The 19,709-nt window shown below is 39.6% G+C and overlaps 1 protein-coding gene across 9 annotated transcripts in view; it reads left to right on the top strand.

Annotated features, from left to right (window-relative positions):
- syne1a (spectrin repeat containing, nuclear envelope 1a) overlaps positions 1–19,709 on the top strand; it is a 157,700-nt gene that overhangs the window by 34,002 nt on the left and 103,989 nt on the right. For 8 of the 9 annotated variants that reach the window (XM_032585847.1, XM_032585850.1, XM_032585853.1 and 5 more), the window contains exons 7-30: positions 2,835–3,013; positions 3,120–3,316; positions 3,891–4,003; positions 4,781–4,819; positions 5,855–5,962; positions 6,320–6,457; positions 7,381–7,545; positions 7,743–7,855; positions 8,019–8,187; positions 8,345–8,441; positions 10,577–10,782; positions 11,203–11,367; positions 12,302–12,454; positions 12,645–12,788; positions 12,923–13,093; positions 14,911–15,069; positions 15,313–15,477; positions 16,524–16,658; positions 16,912–17,073; positions 17,163–17,371; positions 17,454–17,562; positions 17,648–17,812; positions 17,894–18,061; positions 18,525–18,689. In XM_032585847.1, coding sequence (XP_032441738.1) covers positions 2,835–3,013; positions 3,120–3,316; positions 3,891–4,003; positions 4,781–4,819; positions 5,855–5,962; positions 6,320–6,457; positions 7,381–7,545; positions 7,743–7,855; positions 8,019–8,187; positions 8,345–8,441; positions 10,577–10,782; positions 11,203–11,367; positions 12,302–12,454; positions 12,645–12,788; positions 12,923–13,093; positions 14,911–15,069; positions 15,313–15,477; positions 16,524–16,658; positions 16,912–17,073; positions 17,163–17,371; positions 17,454–17,562; positions 17,648–17,812; positions 17,894–18,061; positions 18,525–18,689 — 3,594 coding nt within the window. The remainder of the gene's footprint in view (positions 1–2,834; positions 3,014–3,119; positions 3,317–3,890; positions 4,004–4,780; positions 4,820–5,854; positions 5,963–6,319; positions 6,458–7,380; positions 7,546–7,742; positions 7,856–8,018; positions 8,188–8,344; positions 8,442–10,576; positions 10,783–11,202; positions 11,368–12,301; positions 12,455–12,644; positions 12,789–12,922; positions 13,094–14,910; positions 15,070–15,312; positions 15,478–16,523; positions 16,659–16,911; positions 17,074–17,162; positions 17,372–17,453; positions 17,563–17,647; positions 17,813–17,893; positions 18,062–18,524; positions 18,690–19,709) is intronic. The other variant, XM_032585848.1, reaches the window with a different exon arrangement.

Genomic DNA, 19,709 nt, shown 5'->3' with positions numbered 1-19,709 from the left:
GATTCGGAATGATTGCCAGAAACGGTTAATTGTAAGGGTCTTGTCTGATGGGTTATCAGAGGCAGCGCCTTCCCATCGAGGGCGGAAACACGAAGAGGGGTGCGTAGGGGAACTGTTTCTATGGCCATTTGTTGAACAAAATTGACATCCAGTAAATTGCATTCACAGCCGGAATCCAATAACGCCGACAGAGTCATAGAGCGGTTTTGAAAATGAATGGTTGCGGGCAACAATAAACGAGGTGAGTCTGATCTTCTTTGATGGTCCGCCAGTTCCCTCGTAGTTACTGACGGACCTTGGCTTTTAACAGTGTGGGGCAGTCGGCAAGGAAGTGTCCTGCTTCTCCACAATAGAGACAGAGTTTCGCCCGCATCCTTCGCTGTCTCTCCTCAGGCGTCAACCTAGCTTGGCCAATTTGCATTGGTTCTGGATCAGATGAAACTTGCCCTCTCTCTACCTGGACTGAGTGGCGGGGAACAGGAAGCGATCTGGGTACTACGCTTCGGCTGTTTCTTTCCTTAGCTCGTGCACGAATACGGTTATCTATTCTTATGGACAGTTTTATTAAATCCTCGAGAGAACCGGGCTCATCTAAAGTAGCCAGTTCGTCCTTTAGGGAATCATTTAAGGCATCCAAATACGCGCTCTTTAAAGCCGGGGAGTTCCATCCCGAGGCAGCGGCTTGGATGCGGAAATCAATAGAAAAATCAACTACAGATCTCTGCCCTTGTTTCATTTTCAGCAGAGTGCGAGAACTCAGGGATTTATCAGTTTCTTGATTGAAGGCTTGTTTAAACTCTGTTAAGAATTCAGCAAAAGAGCAGCCGTATTCAGGGGAGGAGGAAAACTTGGCTTCAGCCCAATCTAGAGCGCGGTCAGATAGATGTGCAATAATGTAAGATATCTTGGCTGAATCTCGGGCGAATCTATGAGGTGAGTGATTGAATTGAATGTTACATTGCATCAAAAAACCCCTGCATTTACGGGGATCTCCGTCAAACCTGGAAGGGTTTGGCAGCTGACAGTCGGAACTCGTGGGCTGAAGCTGGACTCCGGAAGCTGGATCAGGAGACTGCGAGGGATCTTGTGCTGACTCCGGGGCGGACTCCGAAGTGGACGCCTGGGGAAAGTGACTGCGGAGAAAACTGGTTAGCTCAGCTAAACGACTATTTGTTTCTGCCTGCCGATTACCCAGTTCCTGAAGTGCAGCCTCATGGTTTTGAATTAGCGTTTGTTGGTGATGCAGTGCTCTCCGGATTGTTTCTGCTGGAACATCCGTTTGGCCAGAGTGTTCTGTCATGTTGGGTTTAACGTTCTTTGCCCACATGCAGAAACACTCACAGAGAGACTGGTGTAAAAGTTCAAAAGGATTTATTTTCCTTATTCACAAAAAACTCAGAACGGGTAGTTGCGCTTGGCATCAATAAAGGGTTCCGGGTTCAGCCGCTCACTGAGGGAGAAAGATATGGTGAGTACAGGATCAGCGAATCAACTCTGTTGAACTGGTTATGAAGCTCTTACTTGTGGGAGTCGGGGTCCGAACAGAGGAGGAGGAAGGCCAGGCACCAGGAGGTGGGTAAGTCCAAAGGGCGACAGCTGGGCAGAGAGTCGGAGGGTGGACAGGTTGTGCTTAGACCGCACGGAGAAGTAATGGAGCTGACTGCCAACTGAGAACTGCACCGGTAAGTAACTGGGAAGGTGAAGGTGAGGCTCGGGCTCCCAGTTAGAACTTTCACAGTGCCTCTGGAGGTTTTCTTCCAAAAAGGGATGACTCGAGTTCTCCTGAAGGCTTCCTGGAAAAGGGATCACAAAGGGAGTATTAGATCTCCAAACAACTCGAATATCACAAGTGTACTCAGCAAAACAACTCTTGAGGGGCTCAGTGTACCAGTTCAGGCAAACACTCTGGCGAAGATGTGCTGGCAGTCAGCTGCTCATATACTCCACCAGGAGATGGCAATTCCCCACAGGTGCGTCTGGTTAGGACCTGCCGGCACGCCCTCCAAGAACCAGCTGTCATCAGGCGCCCTCTGGTGGATGATCTGAAAAGAACCCACCAGCCTGGTACCTAACATTTCTATGCTAAATTCTCACTGACTGCAACCCTTTTTGAAAAATTTTTTTGAACATGGACCATATTTTTTGGATATGGATGTGGTTTCTGTGTGCAAGCTCAACTCTGAGGAAAACACAATTCTCTAGAGCGTTTACTAGTTTTTAAACTCTACTGCTGTTGAATGTCTCATTGATGGTTTTTCAGGCATAATCGTGTTAGCAGCAATTTATTTGCACACTTATATCATCATACCTATAAGTATAATTCAGTTACCAACTTGAAGGAAAATGTTGTTCACAACAATCTTACCAGAATATATTCATGCACTGATGTAAATGTATTGCCCTGGGTGTGTTTTCACAAATGAAGATCAACACATATTTTGGTCCAAGGTGCTAAATCCAAACTCTTTTGGATTGCCTGAAAAAATATTTGATAAATTCAACATTACAGTAACTTTTACTGGAATTATTTATTCAGTTTATTTAACAAATATTATAAACCACTGATGTATGAAGAAATTATTAGTGCTATGTTGTATTTTTTTTTTATTAAAACACCACCTATTTATTCTTCATTTTTTCAAACTTTTCAGTTCATTTACCAGAAGTAATCAAAAACAATAATGACAGTCAAACATTTCTTTTGAAAACCACATTTTATAAATCATTTTCATATCCACAGAAGTTTTGTATAAACAAAATCCATTCATTATGCCAGAAAGCTTACCGCAGAATACATTAATAACCTGAAATTTGTTGTTTTTCTCTCCCTACAGATTGAAGAGCTAACCAGCAGCCTACCAGAGCTCCAAGCCTTTTCCAGCAGTAACTCCTCCCTGGATAGCTCCACCAGCAGCACCGACACCACCAGCCCGCCTGTCAAACGGAGACCTCTGGCTCTGCAAGGGGGAGCCAGAAAGGCTTTACTCAGATGGGTTCAGCAGACAGCCACCAAGTACAAAGCTTTATTTATCACATAAATAAAAGAAATGAATGCTTCTTGAACAAAAAAAGGAGGTCTATTTGGTCCGTTTGACCTCACAAATTTGTGCTGTTTGCAGATGTCTAGGGCTTGACGTGAAGGACTTTGGGCCCAGCTGGCGCACTGGTTTAGCCTTCTTTGCTGTTATCAATGCCCTCCGGCCTAATCTGGTAGACATGGAGCGGGTATGGAGAAGGCCCAATCGGGAAAATTTACAGGAAGCGTTCTTATTGGCTGAGACTGAGTTAGGCATCCCACAGCTTCTTGATCCAGAGGGTAAATAACATTTTCTATAGAATTTCTAAGATTGTTTGCACGTAAGTTATATTGAACCTGAACTGCGCAGCTGTTTGCATTTAAAATACCTCAATCGAGATGACATTTATGGCTGTTTACTTCAGCGTGTCTTTTGTGCATTGTGTTGGTTTATCATAAATGGAAAGCAGCATAGTCTTATTACATTCATAGTGAAATAAGTAACATCTGATGTGATATAAGTTCACAAAACAGAAATAAGGCAATGCATACAATGCCACATCAGATGTGCAACTCGGTGTCATTGCCAAACACCATCTGTGCCCCTTCACGCCTGCACCACAGAATGATCTTTGACAAATTGAGCCTGACACCACTATAATTAAGGTCCATTAGGCCGTGAGATTCGGCATGGCAGAGTTTCCATACCGAGGTTAGACGCTAATCTGAAATGCCAAGGATTGTTTTCATACAATATGACACTTGTCCATCTGAGACAGACCTATTCTCAGCTGTGGCGATTTTTTTTCCCTAACTGTTAAAACACTTGAAAGTCAATGTGACTTTTCATTACATTCATTGGTTTCTCTATCAGACGTGGATGTAGACAAACCAGATGAAAAATCTGTCATGACGTACGTCGCCCAGTTCTTGAAGCATCATCCCGACAGAAAGCAGAGCGTCTTGGAAGAAAAGCTTGAAGAAGCGGTAACAGCTTTACTATCTAGATATTTCTAACATTTATCTTATTGTGTATTATCAGTTTTTCCTTGAATAAGTCTCTATAAGTTTATCTAACTTCAGGCAGAGGTATCAAATGGATTACAGTATCATTACAGAACATTTTCTTTAATATTTGTTTAATTGAATTTTTTTTAACAGGCAACTCACTTATACAGTGCACACTGACTACAACGCCTTGTAAAAGTCTTTGAACATTTTTACATTTTGTCATGTTGCAACCACCAACACAAAATAGTACATAATTATAAGGAAAGTGAAAATAGACATTCACATTAAAAATCTGAAAAATGTTGCCTATGCTTGTATTCAGCCCCCTTTACTCTGATACCCCTAAATATAATCCAGTAAAGGCCTTCAGAAATCACCTAGTTTAAAATAACCTCACTCGTGAGTAATTAATGCAGCTGTTTTTTGATGGCCGCAGATGTACAGTATATTAGATGTATAAACAGTATTAAGCAAACGGTATCATGAAGTCCAAGGAGCAAAGCAGAGAATGAGACTTAAAACACTCCTGGCGGTAAATGCAGCGATGAATATGTCACAGTAATGCAGGTCTATCTAAAATCCTCAAAATAGATTCAAGTCTGTGGTTGCAATGTGACAAAATTGTGAGAAAAACAGTTACAGGGGTATTAATACTTTTGCAAGGCATTGTATATAATGTTTGATTGGTTTTCGTCTTCCTCTGCTCCTCTACGGTGTCTGCTTTCCCGTCACGTTGCTCGCCTCTACCTACAGGATGATCTTGCTCCTCGGGACATAGAGGAAATGTTTGAGGTACGTTTATATGTCATGTCTTTAACGTCTCATTTTCCCCAGATTAATGCAAATAGAATGGATACTTTCACTTTTACTCCACATGCAGTGTTTGCCTTAGGTTTATTTTCCCTGCTCTTGAATTAATCATCCATAGTATTACTCTAAACTGTACACGAAAGCGAGATTAAACATCATTTTTTTCATGTCAAAACAGATCCTGTTTGCTAATGTCAGCTCACCTGACTTGACATTTCCGCCCCAGGGTGTCTATTCTAATAAGATGTGATATTGCCATTTATGCACGCTGCCAGGTCGCACTGTGACTGCTGGTCCCATTAGCATGACAATGAAAGCCTCTGGCGTCGGCTCTTTGCGTTGATGCAGGCTTTTTTATGGAAAGCTGGTGAATAGAAGAGGTTGATTTTAAGGTGAAAAGTATCTTGAGTTGCTTGCTTTTTCTGTCACTTTGAATTTTGTCTTTGAATACTGATAAGGTTTTATTTATTTTGGTTGTTAAAGGTCCTTGCTCTCATGGTAACAATATATTTATCCTGTAGACTCTAAAAGCAACAGATGTCTCCTTATATGAAAGACTGAAGATTCTTAAAAAAATGTAAGACAGCCAAAGCTTTATGACTTGAGGTGTTTCATGAAATAAAGTTTGGGTAAATCTGAAGAGATTGGCGACTGAACTACTTTGAATAATCTATAACAAAAGCTTTTAGGCACTGCATTATTATCGTTGTAGTTTCCTTAAATCCAATGAAACGGTAGGGGGGAGTTTAGACAAAGTGTCCTGCTTAAGCTGAGTGTTTTTGGCAGCTGTGAGCTTTTGATTTTTCCCAACAGGAGACGAGATTAGTAGGAGAACACATTTTAACGGTTCATTGTCTGCCTCTTCACCTATTTCTTTTCTTCATTTTCCCTTTTTTTCAAACTCCATCTTCTTTATCCCCTTTTCTCTTCCTTATCTGCTTCCACACTTCCTCCTCCTTGTCCATCTTTCTTCACCCGTCTTTCACCCCTTCTGCGTTCCCCATCCCGGCCTTCCAGAGAGAACAGCGAAAGAGCCAGAGGGAACTCAAAATGTGGCTCGACCAGCTGGAGAAAGAGGCGGTACACGCACAGGAGACCCAGGGCAGTCTTGCTCAACAGTACCAGGTTAGTGAGGGTGTGTGTGTGTAGAGTTTAACATAGGGACACTCTGCACAGACGATCCTATTAATAGCTTAATCTGAGGCATTTCACTGTAGGAATCAAGCATTAGCCGTCATATTTTCTGTCTGGCTTATTTCTCCAAGCCTCAGGATACGTCCCGTATACCACAGCATGTGGGATATCCTCATTTTCTTTTCACTGGTTTCAGAATGTGAAGGCAGTAAGTCTCATATTAGGAAAAAGCAGATGAGATGCCTGTGGGAAGAGGGTGTAACCTGTCGAAGATCTGTTAGTCTCTCAGTGTGGTGCGACACCTAGGGCAAAAACATCCAAATTAGTTTATTTCTATATTTATTTTAGCTTTTCAAAAGCCTTCAAGTCCAGCTGGAGATGAAGCGGAAGCAGGTGGAGGGCGCTTTGCAGTCCACGCAGAGAGACGGGATGCTGACTGTGGATCAGGCTCTGGTCAAACAGGCCTGGGAAAGAATCTCCAACAGGGTGAGAGAAACTGTCTTCTTCTATAAAGAACCAGATTCAGTCAGTGTTATGGCATTTCACAAAGTTTGAGTCTTTTTTTTTTGTCTTATTCAGAAAATAAACAAACCCAAAAGCTGTGATAGCTTCTCTTTAAGATTACAAGGAGATTAGAAACACTGAGAGAACATGTGTTTCCAAATATTTCCAAAATCATGGAAGTCACATGCTATTGTGCCTTACACGTTTTGACATTAAGGCTACAAATCATCAGTGTATTTGTGTTTTAACTCAAAGTGGCATATAGAGGTTAAATAGAAGCTGTCTCATCATTTTCTATAACTAGTAATCTGAAAAGTATGGAATGCATTTTCTCTTTGTCATGATGTGGGGAATTCATTTAGAGTTAATTGTGATATAAATGTTGTTAAATACACGGCAGTTCTGAAAAAGCCTGATAGAAGCTACAGAAGATGTGAGATGTGCTATCAATCAAATAAAAACAGGTAAAAAATTCACTGGGTAGATGTGTAAAGCTTGTAAAGGCATTTCTTCAAAAGATAAAATGGTTTTTTAATGTTTTTTCTCAGGGGGACTGAATATAAATGCATGCCACACATTTCAGAATATTACGCTGTAAAATAATACTATATCTCTGTTTCCCTTTCCTTCCACTTCTCCAGTTATACACCACTTGTGTTGGTTTGAAATTTGTGGTTATAATGTGTCAAAATGTGGAAAAGCTTGTATTACCCATTTACAATGATTTACTAGCATCGGCACTGAAAAACATTTCAGCAACCATCATTATAACCTTCAATTTCACCTTGTTTTTACTCATTTACACTGAAGCAGTTAAATCTGATTTAAATTTTAAACTTTCTCAAGACCAATTCATACATCTATTTGTTTTTGGTTTAACACGCTAATTGCTTTTTGTAAATCAGCTCTTGGATTGGCACCTTCACCTGGACCGATCCCTGCCAGCTCCTCTGGGAACCGTAGGGGAATGGCTACATGAGGCTGAAGGAGCCCTGCGACAAGAGATTACTGTCCAGCAGGCTCATGATAACACAGCTAGTACTGTACACAGAGCTCTGGAGCAGCACAAGGTTAGTTTTCAGCAATGTACAGAAGGAGGAAGGCACTATGTTGCCAGAAAAAGGCAGTTAATGAAAAAAAGAAAGCTGGAAGAAGACCTAACGCTTGGCAAAATTACTAGAACATTTTTAGAATATTCCTAAAATTTTGGTCTGGAAATGTATTACTTTGCTTGTCTTCTTGTTTTTCTGCATTGTGCATTTTACAGGATGTGTTGAGGAGCTTGGAGAGTCACCAGCAGATTTTTCAGCGAATCCATAAAGACAGAAGTGTTGACGGTGTTCCTGTTCCACAGGATCAGCTCCAAGACATGGCTGAGCGGTGAGTCTGAAAAATACAGCAGAGTAGTAATGTTTGCTGGCAGGAATACCTAAATCACTAAACTGGCATGCTTGCACAATCTGGTTTACAGGAAAACAGCCAAATATGAGTAAAAAGCTGCCCATCTGATGTCTTTATGTATAAACCTTCTCTTCCTGCATAGGATGAACTTTGTTTCTACATCCTCTAGCCTCCATCTGGCCAGAATGGCGTTTCTTGAGAACAAACACCACATGCAGGCCTTCCTCACACTGGCTGAATCCAGGCTGAAATCCTGGATCATTAAATATGGCCACCAGGAATCTGTGGAACTGATGCTCAGCAACTATATTGTGAGAATTTAGTTATTAGGATTGTAGCTTTCTAAATATCTTGATTGCAATGTCTAAAAAGAAAAATCCTTGGTTTGTTTTTAAATGTTATTTTGTAAATCTTACATATTGTGGTCATATGTGGTCATAATTGTCAATGTTCATCTCTTTTCATTAGTCATTTGTGGAGAAGCAGCATTTCTTTGAAAATTATGAGGCATTGTTCCAGTCCCTAAAACAATCTGCAGAGACCTACGTCAGTATGGACAGCTCAGGTGAGAAATTATAATATTTAAGCCACTAAGTTACCTGGAGTAAAATTAGGAGACGTTTATTTTAATAGAAAAACAAATACACTCCATTTTCTTGGTACTTTTGAATAGTTGCAGAACGTCTAGCTGCACTGACACTTTCTGTATACTTGAGCTGAAGTTTTCCTCAAAAGCATCATATGTTTACCAGCAACATACATGACTGTATATCCAGCCTACATGTAAACACTAATATCAAGGCACACATCTGAAAAATAACTAATATGCAAACTAAAAATGATGGTATCCAAAATGGCTCCATGTGGAATACCTGAGTCAATTAAAATTGTATTTTGCAATATGCTGTTCACACCATATGATTCAAACTATTATAATGACATCTTAGATGGATTATTGTGAGAGTTTTGAGTTTACTCTTTTGGAGCTGAAATTAAACAATTGTCTATTTTTAAATGTGTTATTTTAATAATTTTTCTGCTATTTGCCAACACATTTGCTTTAGGAGCGTTTCTATGCCTCACTGATTTATGTCAGACTGGCTCCTTTGAACGTTATCAAGTATAGAACTGATAATGAGTGGAAAACCAGACAAAGTCCAAATCACCCTTCCAGAAGGACATTAAAAACCATCAAAAAGTCTTGATGAAGATCCCCTTAATAAAGACACAATGGCTGAAGCGAAATATAAAGAAATTAGGAATAAATTAAACGTTAGCAAATAGATGTTAATGTTAAGCAGTTTCTATACAAGTTAAATTGAGGATCCAAGCTGAAAACTGTTTAAATAATCCAGGACTGAAATAAAACCGTCACATTAACTCATAAGAAGCATGACTCACAGTAGTGTAACACAATCACTGTTTATTTCTCTGATGGATAAAATGTTTAATATCATTAAGCCAGTTGCATTTCCTCATTTGGTTAGGTGTTTCCTAAAATAATTACATGCCCCCACATTCATTCAGTTTGACATCAGATTAAAACAAATGCACGTTATATCTCAACTTTATCTTCCCTCTTCAGCAGCCCAGTAACCAATGAGGTGTTTTTGTTCAGCAGCTCATCGAAGCAAGCACTGACTGATTTTACAATTAGCTGGAAGAGGAGAGTCTGCAGGCTACAACTAAATGAGGTTCCTTCGTTCCCAGCTCTCAGTGGGGAATACGACCCCATTTGCCTGTTTAAGGGGCTGCTCCACTTCTGCGGGTCTCTGGGCACAGACTGTGCGAGCTAGTTTGTTGGTTTCATTAGGTTTTTTGGGGCTGTTATGCTTTAGGGTATGCAGAGAGGAGAAGTGAGCTGTGGCGAGAAATCAGGACATCTGAGGTTTGATTGGTTGGCCGGGTGAATGAAATACACCTGGTGTTGATGAAGTCAGTGGTCTTGGAGTGAAGAAGATGCTGAAGAGCAAGGTGCTGATGATGATGTTATTCTGACTTCTAATGAACATCCATTTAAAACTGGTTTTATTATTTACTTACTTCCTTGACTAAAGTCTGCTGCTGCTGTGCTGAAGAGAGTGAACCAAAGCAATGCTGCACACAAGCAATACGTTTCCCTATAGTGAGATTTTTTGGGTCAGAGATTCGTCTGCAGAGGCATGCGGCTTCATCAATCTAAATGTGAACCTCATCTGGTGTTTCAGTGACGTTGTGCCATCTGCCATAAAACCTAGCGGGGCTTCAGAGACCGCTACAACTTACTGTAAATGTAACACAAGTTAATAATAGCAAAAAACAGATTTAGCCTGTAGATCTTACAGTAGACTTAAATGGAAATAAAATGTTTTCTTTTTAACCAAAGCAAAAGCCCAAATAAAGTTGAACAGTATTTTCATTTTAATTTTCTTAATATTAGACCTTAGAATGCAAAAGAAATTAATACTGGGTTGTAAGTGATCTGTATTTAATTCCTAAATTTTTATGGTTGAAACAGCCCTGTTTTAAAGGAAGTAATTTTCTACAATTCATGTAGGTCTTGGAATTAAATCATAATTGTACTGATTAGGTCGTAAAAGGTCATAAAATGTAAGTCACAGAAATATGCAGGAACCCTGTGTGGAAGACCATCACATTCTAGCTACCCTCAGAAGTTTATTGAATTACAATTCTGCTATTGACATTTCTTTTGGCTTCCAGTGGATGAAGGCGAAATGGGAGTTCGCAGATTTATGCGAGAAGTGGTGACTCAGTGGAGGAGCCTGTCTATGGAAGTGCGCAGTGTGAGGAGTATGCTGGAGGAGGTCCTGTCCAACTGGGAGAGGTACGACTCCACCGTCGCCTCCCTGCAGGCCTGGCTGGAGGATGCAGAAGAAGCCCTGAACCAGCCAGAGAAGGTCAAACAGGTATGTCTCTTTAATCTTGTATATGTGTGATGAGGTGAAGGATGCCCTGAAAGACGGTGACTCTGTTGGCAGTTGGCAATCAAATATACATCAGCTCAGTCATTGTCTTTAAAGTGGAATCCCATTAGAAGTTTCCTCTCGAGTATCATACAATCGCTTTGACTTACAACAAGCCATGGAGGATGGCTCTGTTGTCACATTACCATAGCAACCACAAATTCACATCCTCACCAAGGATTAGACAGCTAATTACCCCAGTTTTATTGTCCCTCCTTTGTTTCCTTACTTGAATCCCTGTCTTTGTTTCTTTTTTATTAGCTCTCTCCAATTCATTCACTGACTCTTATTCTTTGTTTTTCTGAAGCTCCTTTGTGCCTGCATGTCTTTTTCCCCTCTCTAATGTGTCTGTCTTTCTTCCAGGAGTTTTTTAGGAATCTCAGCCACTGGATGGATCAGCATGCAGCCATGAACGACGCTGGGAATTTTCTCATTGAAACGTCTGATGAGACCGCGTCTCTTGACCTCAAGCAGCAGCTGCTTCTGCTAAACGGACGATGGAGAGACCTCTTCCTCAAAGTCAAACAAGTAACCAGGACAACAATAAACTTTATACTTTATTTGTGTCAGTTGTGTTCTGACCGCACAAGAAAGACCTAAACATTTTTTACAAACAATAATTGATCTTTAATAAATCGAATATGAACATGCAAACCTTAATATTTGGATTATTGTCTCTTACTCAGTCACTGAGGAAACCACATGCTTTTTGCAGCCACCAACAAGTTCCTGGAATATTTTTGGCTGAATATCTGACAACTTCTCTTGGCAGACTTAGTTGAGTTCATTCAAATTAATTGGTTTCCTGTCATGCACCCTGCTTTTCAGCATTGTCAACACATTTAAGGTTGACTTCATGCTTTGTGAAATACCGTTAGAGGAGTTAGAAAAAACATAATATCCATTCCAAAGCCTGCTGTGATTTGTGTTGGAGTTTATATCTCTGCCAAAAGAAGCAAACAATACCAGACCAACTATCAAACATGGCAGGGGCATCATTATGCTGCGAGACTCTTTCACTGCCTGCGCCTGGCATAGCACAAAGTTATGGTTATGTACTGATAAAAAAAAGGATTTTCAGCTTATCTAATTCACATGTCAGAATGGCCAAAGTATGACACATCTTTTTAAAATTCAATTGAAAAATTTTACATTACAAGATGAGAATTACTAAGGCCTTACATTCAGTGTTGTGGAAGAGAAACATGAAAACTCCTGTCCGTTTCAATCTTAAACACAACAACCGCCATTTTTCCGATGGGAGGTTTTGCGATTCATTCCTCGCTGTTTTTAAAATTTAGTTCCAAAAATGCATCTTCTTCAGCCTGTATGTATAATTTTGATTTCGTGTAGAGAGAATATCTATAATGAATTCAAGCTTGTGCACCCAAATTCTTGTTTTCGATTGAAATTTGGAAGTGCTACCTTTCCAAATAAAGGATCTTTTCTTTCTTTGCTTCAGTATGCTCATTCAGATGAGTTGGAAAAGTGGAGAAAAGACCACCTAAAGGCTGTGTGGACCCTAAAAGAGCTGCTGGAAGCAGCAGAGGCCAAGCTGAATGCTCCTGTTCAGGTGTCCTTCCTTGGAGTCAAAGCCTTCCTGCAGGATGTAGAGGTTGGTTTATAAAATCGTCTACCTTACATAAAGGCCATAAAGGCACAAGTGCAGCCCAGTATTTGCATACGTTCTGTAAAATATTTAAATGTAGACGACGTTGATTCACTAGCTGTGCATTCATGCTGGACATAGGCTCATTTATTGTGAGTAATTGTGGGTGAATTGACCCTTTACATGCTCATCTCAGAGCACCAAGCAAAAGGTCGTTTCCATGGAGACCCAATACAAGTTGGCTGCCCGCAGTGCTCAGCTCCTCGCCAAGGATGCAACACAGGATGAAGCTGCCAGGGTCATGGCAACCATGGCAAAGGCTAAAACTCAGCTGAACAAGGTGTGACTTGTAAACGCCAAACCATGAGTTTCATTTAGTTTTTTTTCTTTAATACTTTTTTGTGATATATATATATATATATATATATATATATATATATATATATATATATATATTTGTATTTTTGTGTTTAGGTGAGAGAGCGGTGCCCCTCCTTGGTGAGAGAATGTCACTTCCTGCTGCCACTGCTGGAGGAAATGGAGAAACACATCAGCGGCTTCTATCAGGCCCTGGAGCGGGCAAGTCGGATCACTGCTGGTGTGAGAGACTCGGAGGTACCTGGCCAACAGAAACACAAGTTACAGGCAAGATAATCTGATCACAAGACTTCACATGATAAAGTTATGGCTTACATGGATACATTAGGGTTGCTAAAGGAAAAAAATGTGATTCACAAAATTTATCTGAGAGACAAAATGGCCTGAATCAGTCAGTCTTAAGAGTTGGGGAAAAAAAGTCGGTAACACTTTATTTGACGGGTTGTGAGTAAGACTGTCATGACACCGTCATAAACATGACATAACACCTGTCATGAACATGAGTAAGTCTTCATGAATATTTATGACTGTTGTCGTAAAGTGTCATTTGGTAAATCATAACACTTTTAATACAAAGTTGACATTATTCAAAATGTCTTTGTTATGACAACTTGACATTAACCTAGAAATCATGATCTGACATTTGTTATAAAAGTATTACTGATTAAAGTTTAGCTTTAATAACATAAAGCTACATAATTTTTAAAGTTTCATGTTTTCTTAGTTAATGTCAAGTTGTCATAACAAAGACATTTTGAATAATGTCAACTTTGTATTAAAAGTGTCATGATTTACCAAAAGACACTTTACGACAACAGTCATAAATATTCATGAAGACTTACTCATGCTCATGACAGGTGTTATGTCATGTTTATGACGGTGTCATGACAGTCTTACTCACAACCCGTCAAATAAAGTGTTACCAAAAAGTCAAGAAGCAAAACAATTTGAAATATATAGGAAAACCAGTTAGCCAAAATGAAAGCAACAATAAGTTGAAGAAATGGGAGTTGGATGTTTAAGTCAAAGTTAAAAATTTAAACACGGGGAGTGCTGTGGTGGCGCAGGGGGTTAGCACGCCCCACGTTTGGAGGCCTTAGTCCTCGACGCGGACGTCGCGGGTTCGACTCCCGGTCCCGACGACCTTTACCACATGTCTTTCCCCCTCTCCTCACCCTCCTTCCTGTCTGCCTACTGTGGAAAAAATACGAGCCACTAGCGCCGCAAAAACTCTTCAGAGAAAAAAAAAAAAAAAGGAAATTGAAACACAAAATCATACATAATTAGTCACAATATCTGAGATAGAATATTTTATTTTCATTTTTAAAAGGTTTATCCTGCATCACTTAATTTAGTTAGTTTTGTACTTTAAGTTAAATTTTACCCCGAGATGTATTCCTGCTTTAAGCATCTGTTTTTTTATTCTCGTCCAGTATTTTTGTTATTGTGCTGTTTTTCACATTTTCATAAACAAAAATTTATATTATTTTGTTGCAGTAATTACTTTGGATTTTTGTGTCTTGTATTGATTTGTTGAGATGTAGAGAGTAAGAGTTACTTGATAGCACTGCAGTTGAGCAGCATTTTTTTCCTACGGAGAGTCTTGGGAGCTTCTGCTCTGCATTCTTAAGATGATACCTTGCTGCAACATGGCAGAGGTAAATTAATGGGTTTGCTCTCATCAAAGTCTGCAGATGCCTGGTAATTGAATCTAGTTTGTTGGAGCAGGAAACCATTTAAACCATGTAGTGTAGCGGGTCCTGAGGAGCAGGGTTAGAAAAAAACATTTAAAAGTGAGTTTGCTGCAGGTTGTCTCTTCTACCCCTCTACACACAAATCAGCAAAAATTATACCTTACTACAAACTAAGTAACTAGACAATGATGGTTTAGAGAAAAATATGCTTCCCAATCACATTTTTCCATACTGCTAATTTTTACAGAATCCATGTTCTATTTTTACTTGGCTCTTTTCCAAAAGTGCAGATAAAATGTGATTTGTAAAGTTATTACAGCATAAATTAAAAAACAAAACAAAAATAGTTTTCCACCATTTATGTAAACTTTGTTTTTCCGATTGCCTCAGGATTTGCTGAACCAGCAGCAAAGCTGTAAGCGATGTCTTTCTGTGATTGAGAGAAATCACCAGACGCTGGAGAAGTCGCTCGGCAACAGTAAGGTGCTCCGAAACTTCGACATGTCCTCACTGCAAAAGAGAGTTTCCGAAATTCAAGGATCATCACAGGTCAGTCCTAACCTTACTGTATCTGTTAAGAGAATGCCTCACATTCAGTAGACGTGTTGCATTGTAAATAATATATATATAAAAAAGTTAAAATAAACATCAAAACAAACAACCACCAAGTGTCTCTGTAGTTTGAATTTCCATCACGTCTCTCATTATTTATTAGCTTTTTATAAATCAAACAAAGTAATTACCTCATTTTACCACTGGGACCCATTAAGATCACCATTAACATCTTCTCAGGCTTTGCTTAAGGAGGTCGGGGAATGGAGGAGGCGGGAAGAGGCCAATAACTGCCTGAGGAGGAGGTTTGAGGAATCACGGCATGAGCTGGAGAGAGTGCTGAAGAAAGCTCAGAGCTGCTTGAAGGAGACTGGAGACGCAGAGGAATTACTGAGGAAACACACCGTAAGAACATATCGGCACCTCCAGCTATAAATAACACTAGTTAGGGATAAAGCATACAGGCCGGCAGTTAATCTGTGAAAACACATTTATTGCTTTAATATATGTTTTTCAGGTTGCTACATTTAGTTCCTGCTGTAGAAATGAATGGAGAACAGTGGTAAGGGAGTATGTTAATTAGAGCATAGAGGATGTATTTTGAAGTACTATGGCATTGTAATTTACAACACCTCAAAAAATCCTATATAAGGATGAATGTGAAAATTAAGAATACAACTTTAAAACTTTTTAACTTTAAAGACTAAATGTTTGATCATCCTTCAACCTACAGATGCAGTTCAGTATTCCCAATGTTGTCAATTCAGTATTAGAGATCAATTTTTAACACTTCCTTTGGTTTTCCTAATTTTATTACTGCAACCATAAACTTAAATCTACATTTCAAATCCTTTAAAGTTCAAAAAAATGTTCTGCCACTATCTATGGTTTTTGAACAGTCTGATTTCTCTTATTCTGAAGAGAAATAGTGAGGTGCTGCACACTTCCCTTTGCAGAAAAGGTGGGAATCGCCATGACGACCAAAGATTTTGCATGTACTAAGTTTGTCCCTAAAGGTTTAAAACAGGGCTTTTAAAACAAAGCTTACAAGAGTCTTACTCATTTAAAGGAAAGATTAGAACAACAACAACAAAAAAAGATTCAACTTCCAAATGGACCTAAACAGAAATAAATAAAAATGAAGATTTTCAAATTAAAATTTTCTGCTATGTTGTATCATAGATTGCAAAAGTAGGTTCCATGTCACTTGTATAAATAAACTAATAAGTAATTCAGGAAAGCTTAACAAAATAAAATTTTAATTGTACTTAAAATTCAAAGGCTGAGCTAAGAATGCTAATGGGTTTTTTGTATGTAGAACTTAAATCAGACAAAAAAAAGCTTTCCATGGAGCTGGACAAAGCACACAGGATGCCAGACTCTATAGCATTTCTTCAGGTGTTTTCTAGCTTCTCCTCACTTTTAATATGTTCTCTCTTCTTCTGTTGCAGGATTTCTTTGGTCAGCTGGACCAGCGGGTGCTCAGCGTGTTCCTGAAAGCCTGTGATGAGCTGACAGACATCCTACCTCAAGAGGAGCAGCAGGGTCTGCAGGAAACTGTCCGTAAGCTGCACAAGCACTGGAAGGTCAGAGGTCAACGTGCATTAACACCGTAACTAATCACGTTATATCTCCTGAGGTGCATAACCAATACTTCATTAACTTAACAATGGAGGCCTGTGGTTTTTAAAAAGTTCCCTCACCAATTAGACTGAAATGAAATCATCATTATGTTGATGCTTAATTACTCTGGGGGCTGTTTGTTTGAAACTGAAAGTTGAAATGTATTCCAGAAAATATTATATTTCTTAACCTGGGTATGATTCGTGTTTCTTTTAGGACCTCCAGACCGAGGTTCCCTCTCACCTGCTCCGGCTAAAAGTGGATGTGGAGAGAAGTCGAGTGGCTTTGATTCTGCAGGACTGCAGAGGAGAGCTGGAAAGAGAGATACAGGCTCTGTCAGGCACCTGCACCAGTGAGCGAGTGATCAAAGAGCACAGGGTAAGCCCTGGATTTTGTGGAAACTTAAAGCACACATTAATCTAATAGAAAGAGCTCAAACAATCAACTTTCTCTTGTTTCATCTCCAGACTTTCTTTAGGGAACGCAAACCTCTGACTTTGTGTGAGAAAAGAATCAGAAACATGGAGGATCTGTGTCACAAGTTACCTGACAATGACCCGATCTATCGGATGCTTGATTCCACTAAAAGGGCGGTAGAAGAGGTTACTGAGCAAATAACAATCACCCACCTGAAACTGGAGCAACATCCTGACAAATGGAAAGAGTGGAATGACAGGTGCTCAAGATCAATGAGGCATACCTGAGTTACCCACTGGTTATCAGATGGCTGGAAATTAGTTTTATTTTTAATATTGCAGGTTCTGCGAGCTTTCTGATTGGCTGTCATCTCAGAGAGGGCAGGTGAGGCTACTAAGAGAGACAGCAGTGACTTCCCATCACCAGGATCAAGTTGATGCTGCTGTTCGGGTGAGAAGGTGGAACCCCTTTGCTGTTAAAAGCTCAGAGATTAGATTTCTAACCATTTGCATTCTTGTGCTTGCACCAATTTCAGACTCTGCAGGAAGCCTTGATGGGCCGAGAGGAGAGCCTATTGTGGCTAAAAACTCGCCTCGCCAGGCTGTCAGAGGTTAGCTCAGAGCTGGAAGTCCAGAGACAGAGAACAGCCCTGGTTAAACTTTCAACTGACCTACGGTCCCTCTTATCGTCACTCTGTCAGGTAGTCTGTTATTGTAAGGATTAAACACTTTATTTATTAGCATTTTAATTCATTACCTGGTGTTTTCCTGCTTTGCCACAGTTGGGAGAAGAAGGCTCTGCTATGTTCCAGTGTGAGGAGCTGAGGGATGAAGTTCACGGTGCTTTGGAGGAAGTTCTGAAGGCAAGAAAGGAGGCCGAGGAGCAGAGCAGCAGGATTCTGAATGCCGAGAATCTGGAGGAGGCCAAACAACTTTACATCATTCACCAGGTGGGTCTCACTTTTTTATTTTTCACAATTTCAAAACCTTGTATTAATTTATGTCCTAAATTTAAAGTCTCCGCCTGGATCATTTTGCTTGTTTAAATTGTCTTTCAATGTTCTGTGAGTAAATATATTTGCCCATTCATCCATAACAACTGGAACTTTCAATACTGAGCAAGTTATTGTCTATTAAAAGAGTGCCCCTCAGATTAATTTCATCGCTACGGAGGGGGGTGAAATTACCGTAATAACCTAAAATTGGCTGGAAAGCGGAACGTCTCCCCTTTCAGAAAAACCGTTGGAATTTTTCAGATAGCGCAAAGTGTGGCGGAATTACGGTACTGCAAATTTGGCTGGATCGCCGGCGTTCCGTTTAGGACTTAATAAAAGTTACTGCCATTGTGGATTTATGGTAGCTGAATGCATTTCATTTTGTTGTTAAATTTCACATTTAATGTGTTTCTTGTAGCAACACCTGAGAAGGCTGCATGCTAACAGGAAGGAGGCGGAGCAGCTGGTGACTCACTGCCGCCAGCTGCAGACAGGTGAGGTACTGAGCCAGCCTCTGCGTGAACTGGAGGGAGCTTTCAGCGAGGCTGACCTCAAATCTGGAACAACAGAGCAGAACCTGCAGGTAGAGAGCTAAATGAATGTTTGTTTGGCTGAGTGGACAGGTGGCGTGTTGCATGCTTTCCTGTTTTATTTCTATTTGGGCTTGAAATAAGCCTGTTGCAATAAGCAATTAATCAAACAATCAATTAATCTCATGATCAATTAAAATGAACTCGATCATTTCCATATTGATGATTACATAAAATTTGAAGAAAAATTTTGTTTAGAGACTTTATCATCCATTTTATTTGTGGTTTCAGTTGTGTGTGTGTTTTATTTAAGGCTGCGTTTTGGGTTCTTGTATATAATTTCGGATATTAAATATCTTGAGTGCAAAGTGTTTTGTAACATAATAATTACTGATATTTGAGAGGGTGAACTTACAATATTATGCCTTTATCAATATATTGCTTGAAAATGTCCACTAAACACCCAATTTTATTGTCTATTGCAATAATTACTGGGATAATTAATCATCTAGAAAAAATTGTTATCCAATTTTGACTTAAATGCTGTAGGATCCCTCGGAAAAAACAGGGAATCTGCTGAATTTGATTAATTCTAAGCTGACCAGTACAATTAGTTCATTTCTGGTCTTTTTTTTAGTTTTTTTTTATGTTTTTGCAGCATAAAAACATACAAATTTTTTTTGTTTAGATTTAATGACTCTGTTTGCTGTGATTGTTGGTATTCTGTCACTGTTTTAAAGAGATTTATTTAAGCGATAAATTCATCCCTCACCACTTGCCATCACCTCTAGTCAGGTCATCCACCAGCGAACTAGAAAGGAGCAGACCCAGTGAAATTTATGCCGCAGTCATTGATTTGCCTCTGCTGAATCTTAACCACACATTGATTGCTATGCTTGTGCATATGATTTCAGTGTTGTTTGTGTGCTGTATTATATATTTTTATTCCCTGCTAATTAAAATCTTTCTGCATGAACATTTCATGGTTATTGACATGGATTCCCACATGGAAATAAAATGAACTGAATGTTTTGGACTATTTGGATAATATTTGTACAACAGTAAATTAAACT

This window comes from Xiphophorus hellerii, chromosome 15, assembly GCF_003331165.1.
Source record: "Xiphophorus hellerii strain 12219 chromosome 15, Xiphophorus_hellerii-4.1, whole genome shotgun sequence".
Classification (NCBI taxonomy): domain Eukaryota; kingdom Metazoa; phylum Chordata; class Actinopteri; order Cyprinodontiformes; family Poeciliidae; genus Xiphophorus; species Xiphophorus hellerii.
Note: the sequence above shows the minus strand (reverse complement) of the source record. Positions and strands in the feature narration are given on the sequence as shown.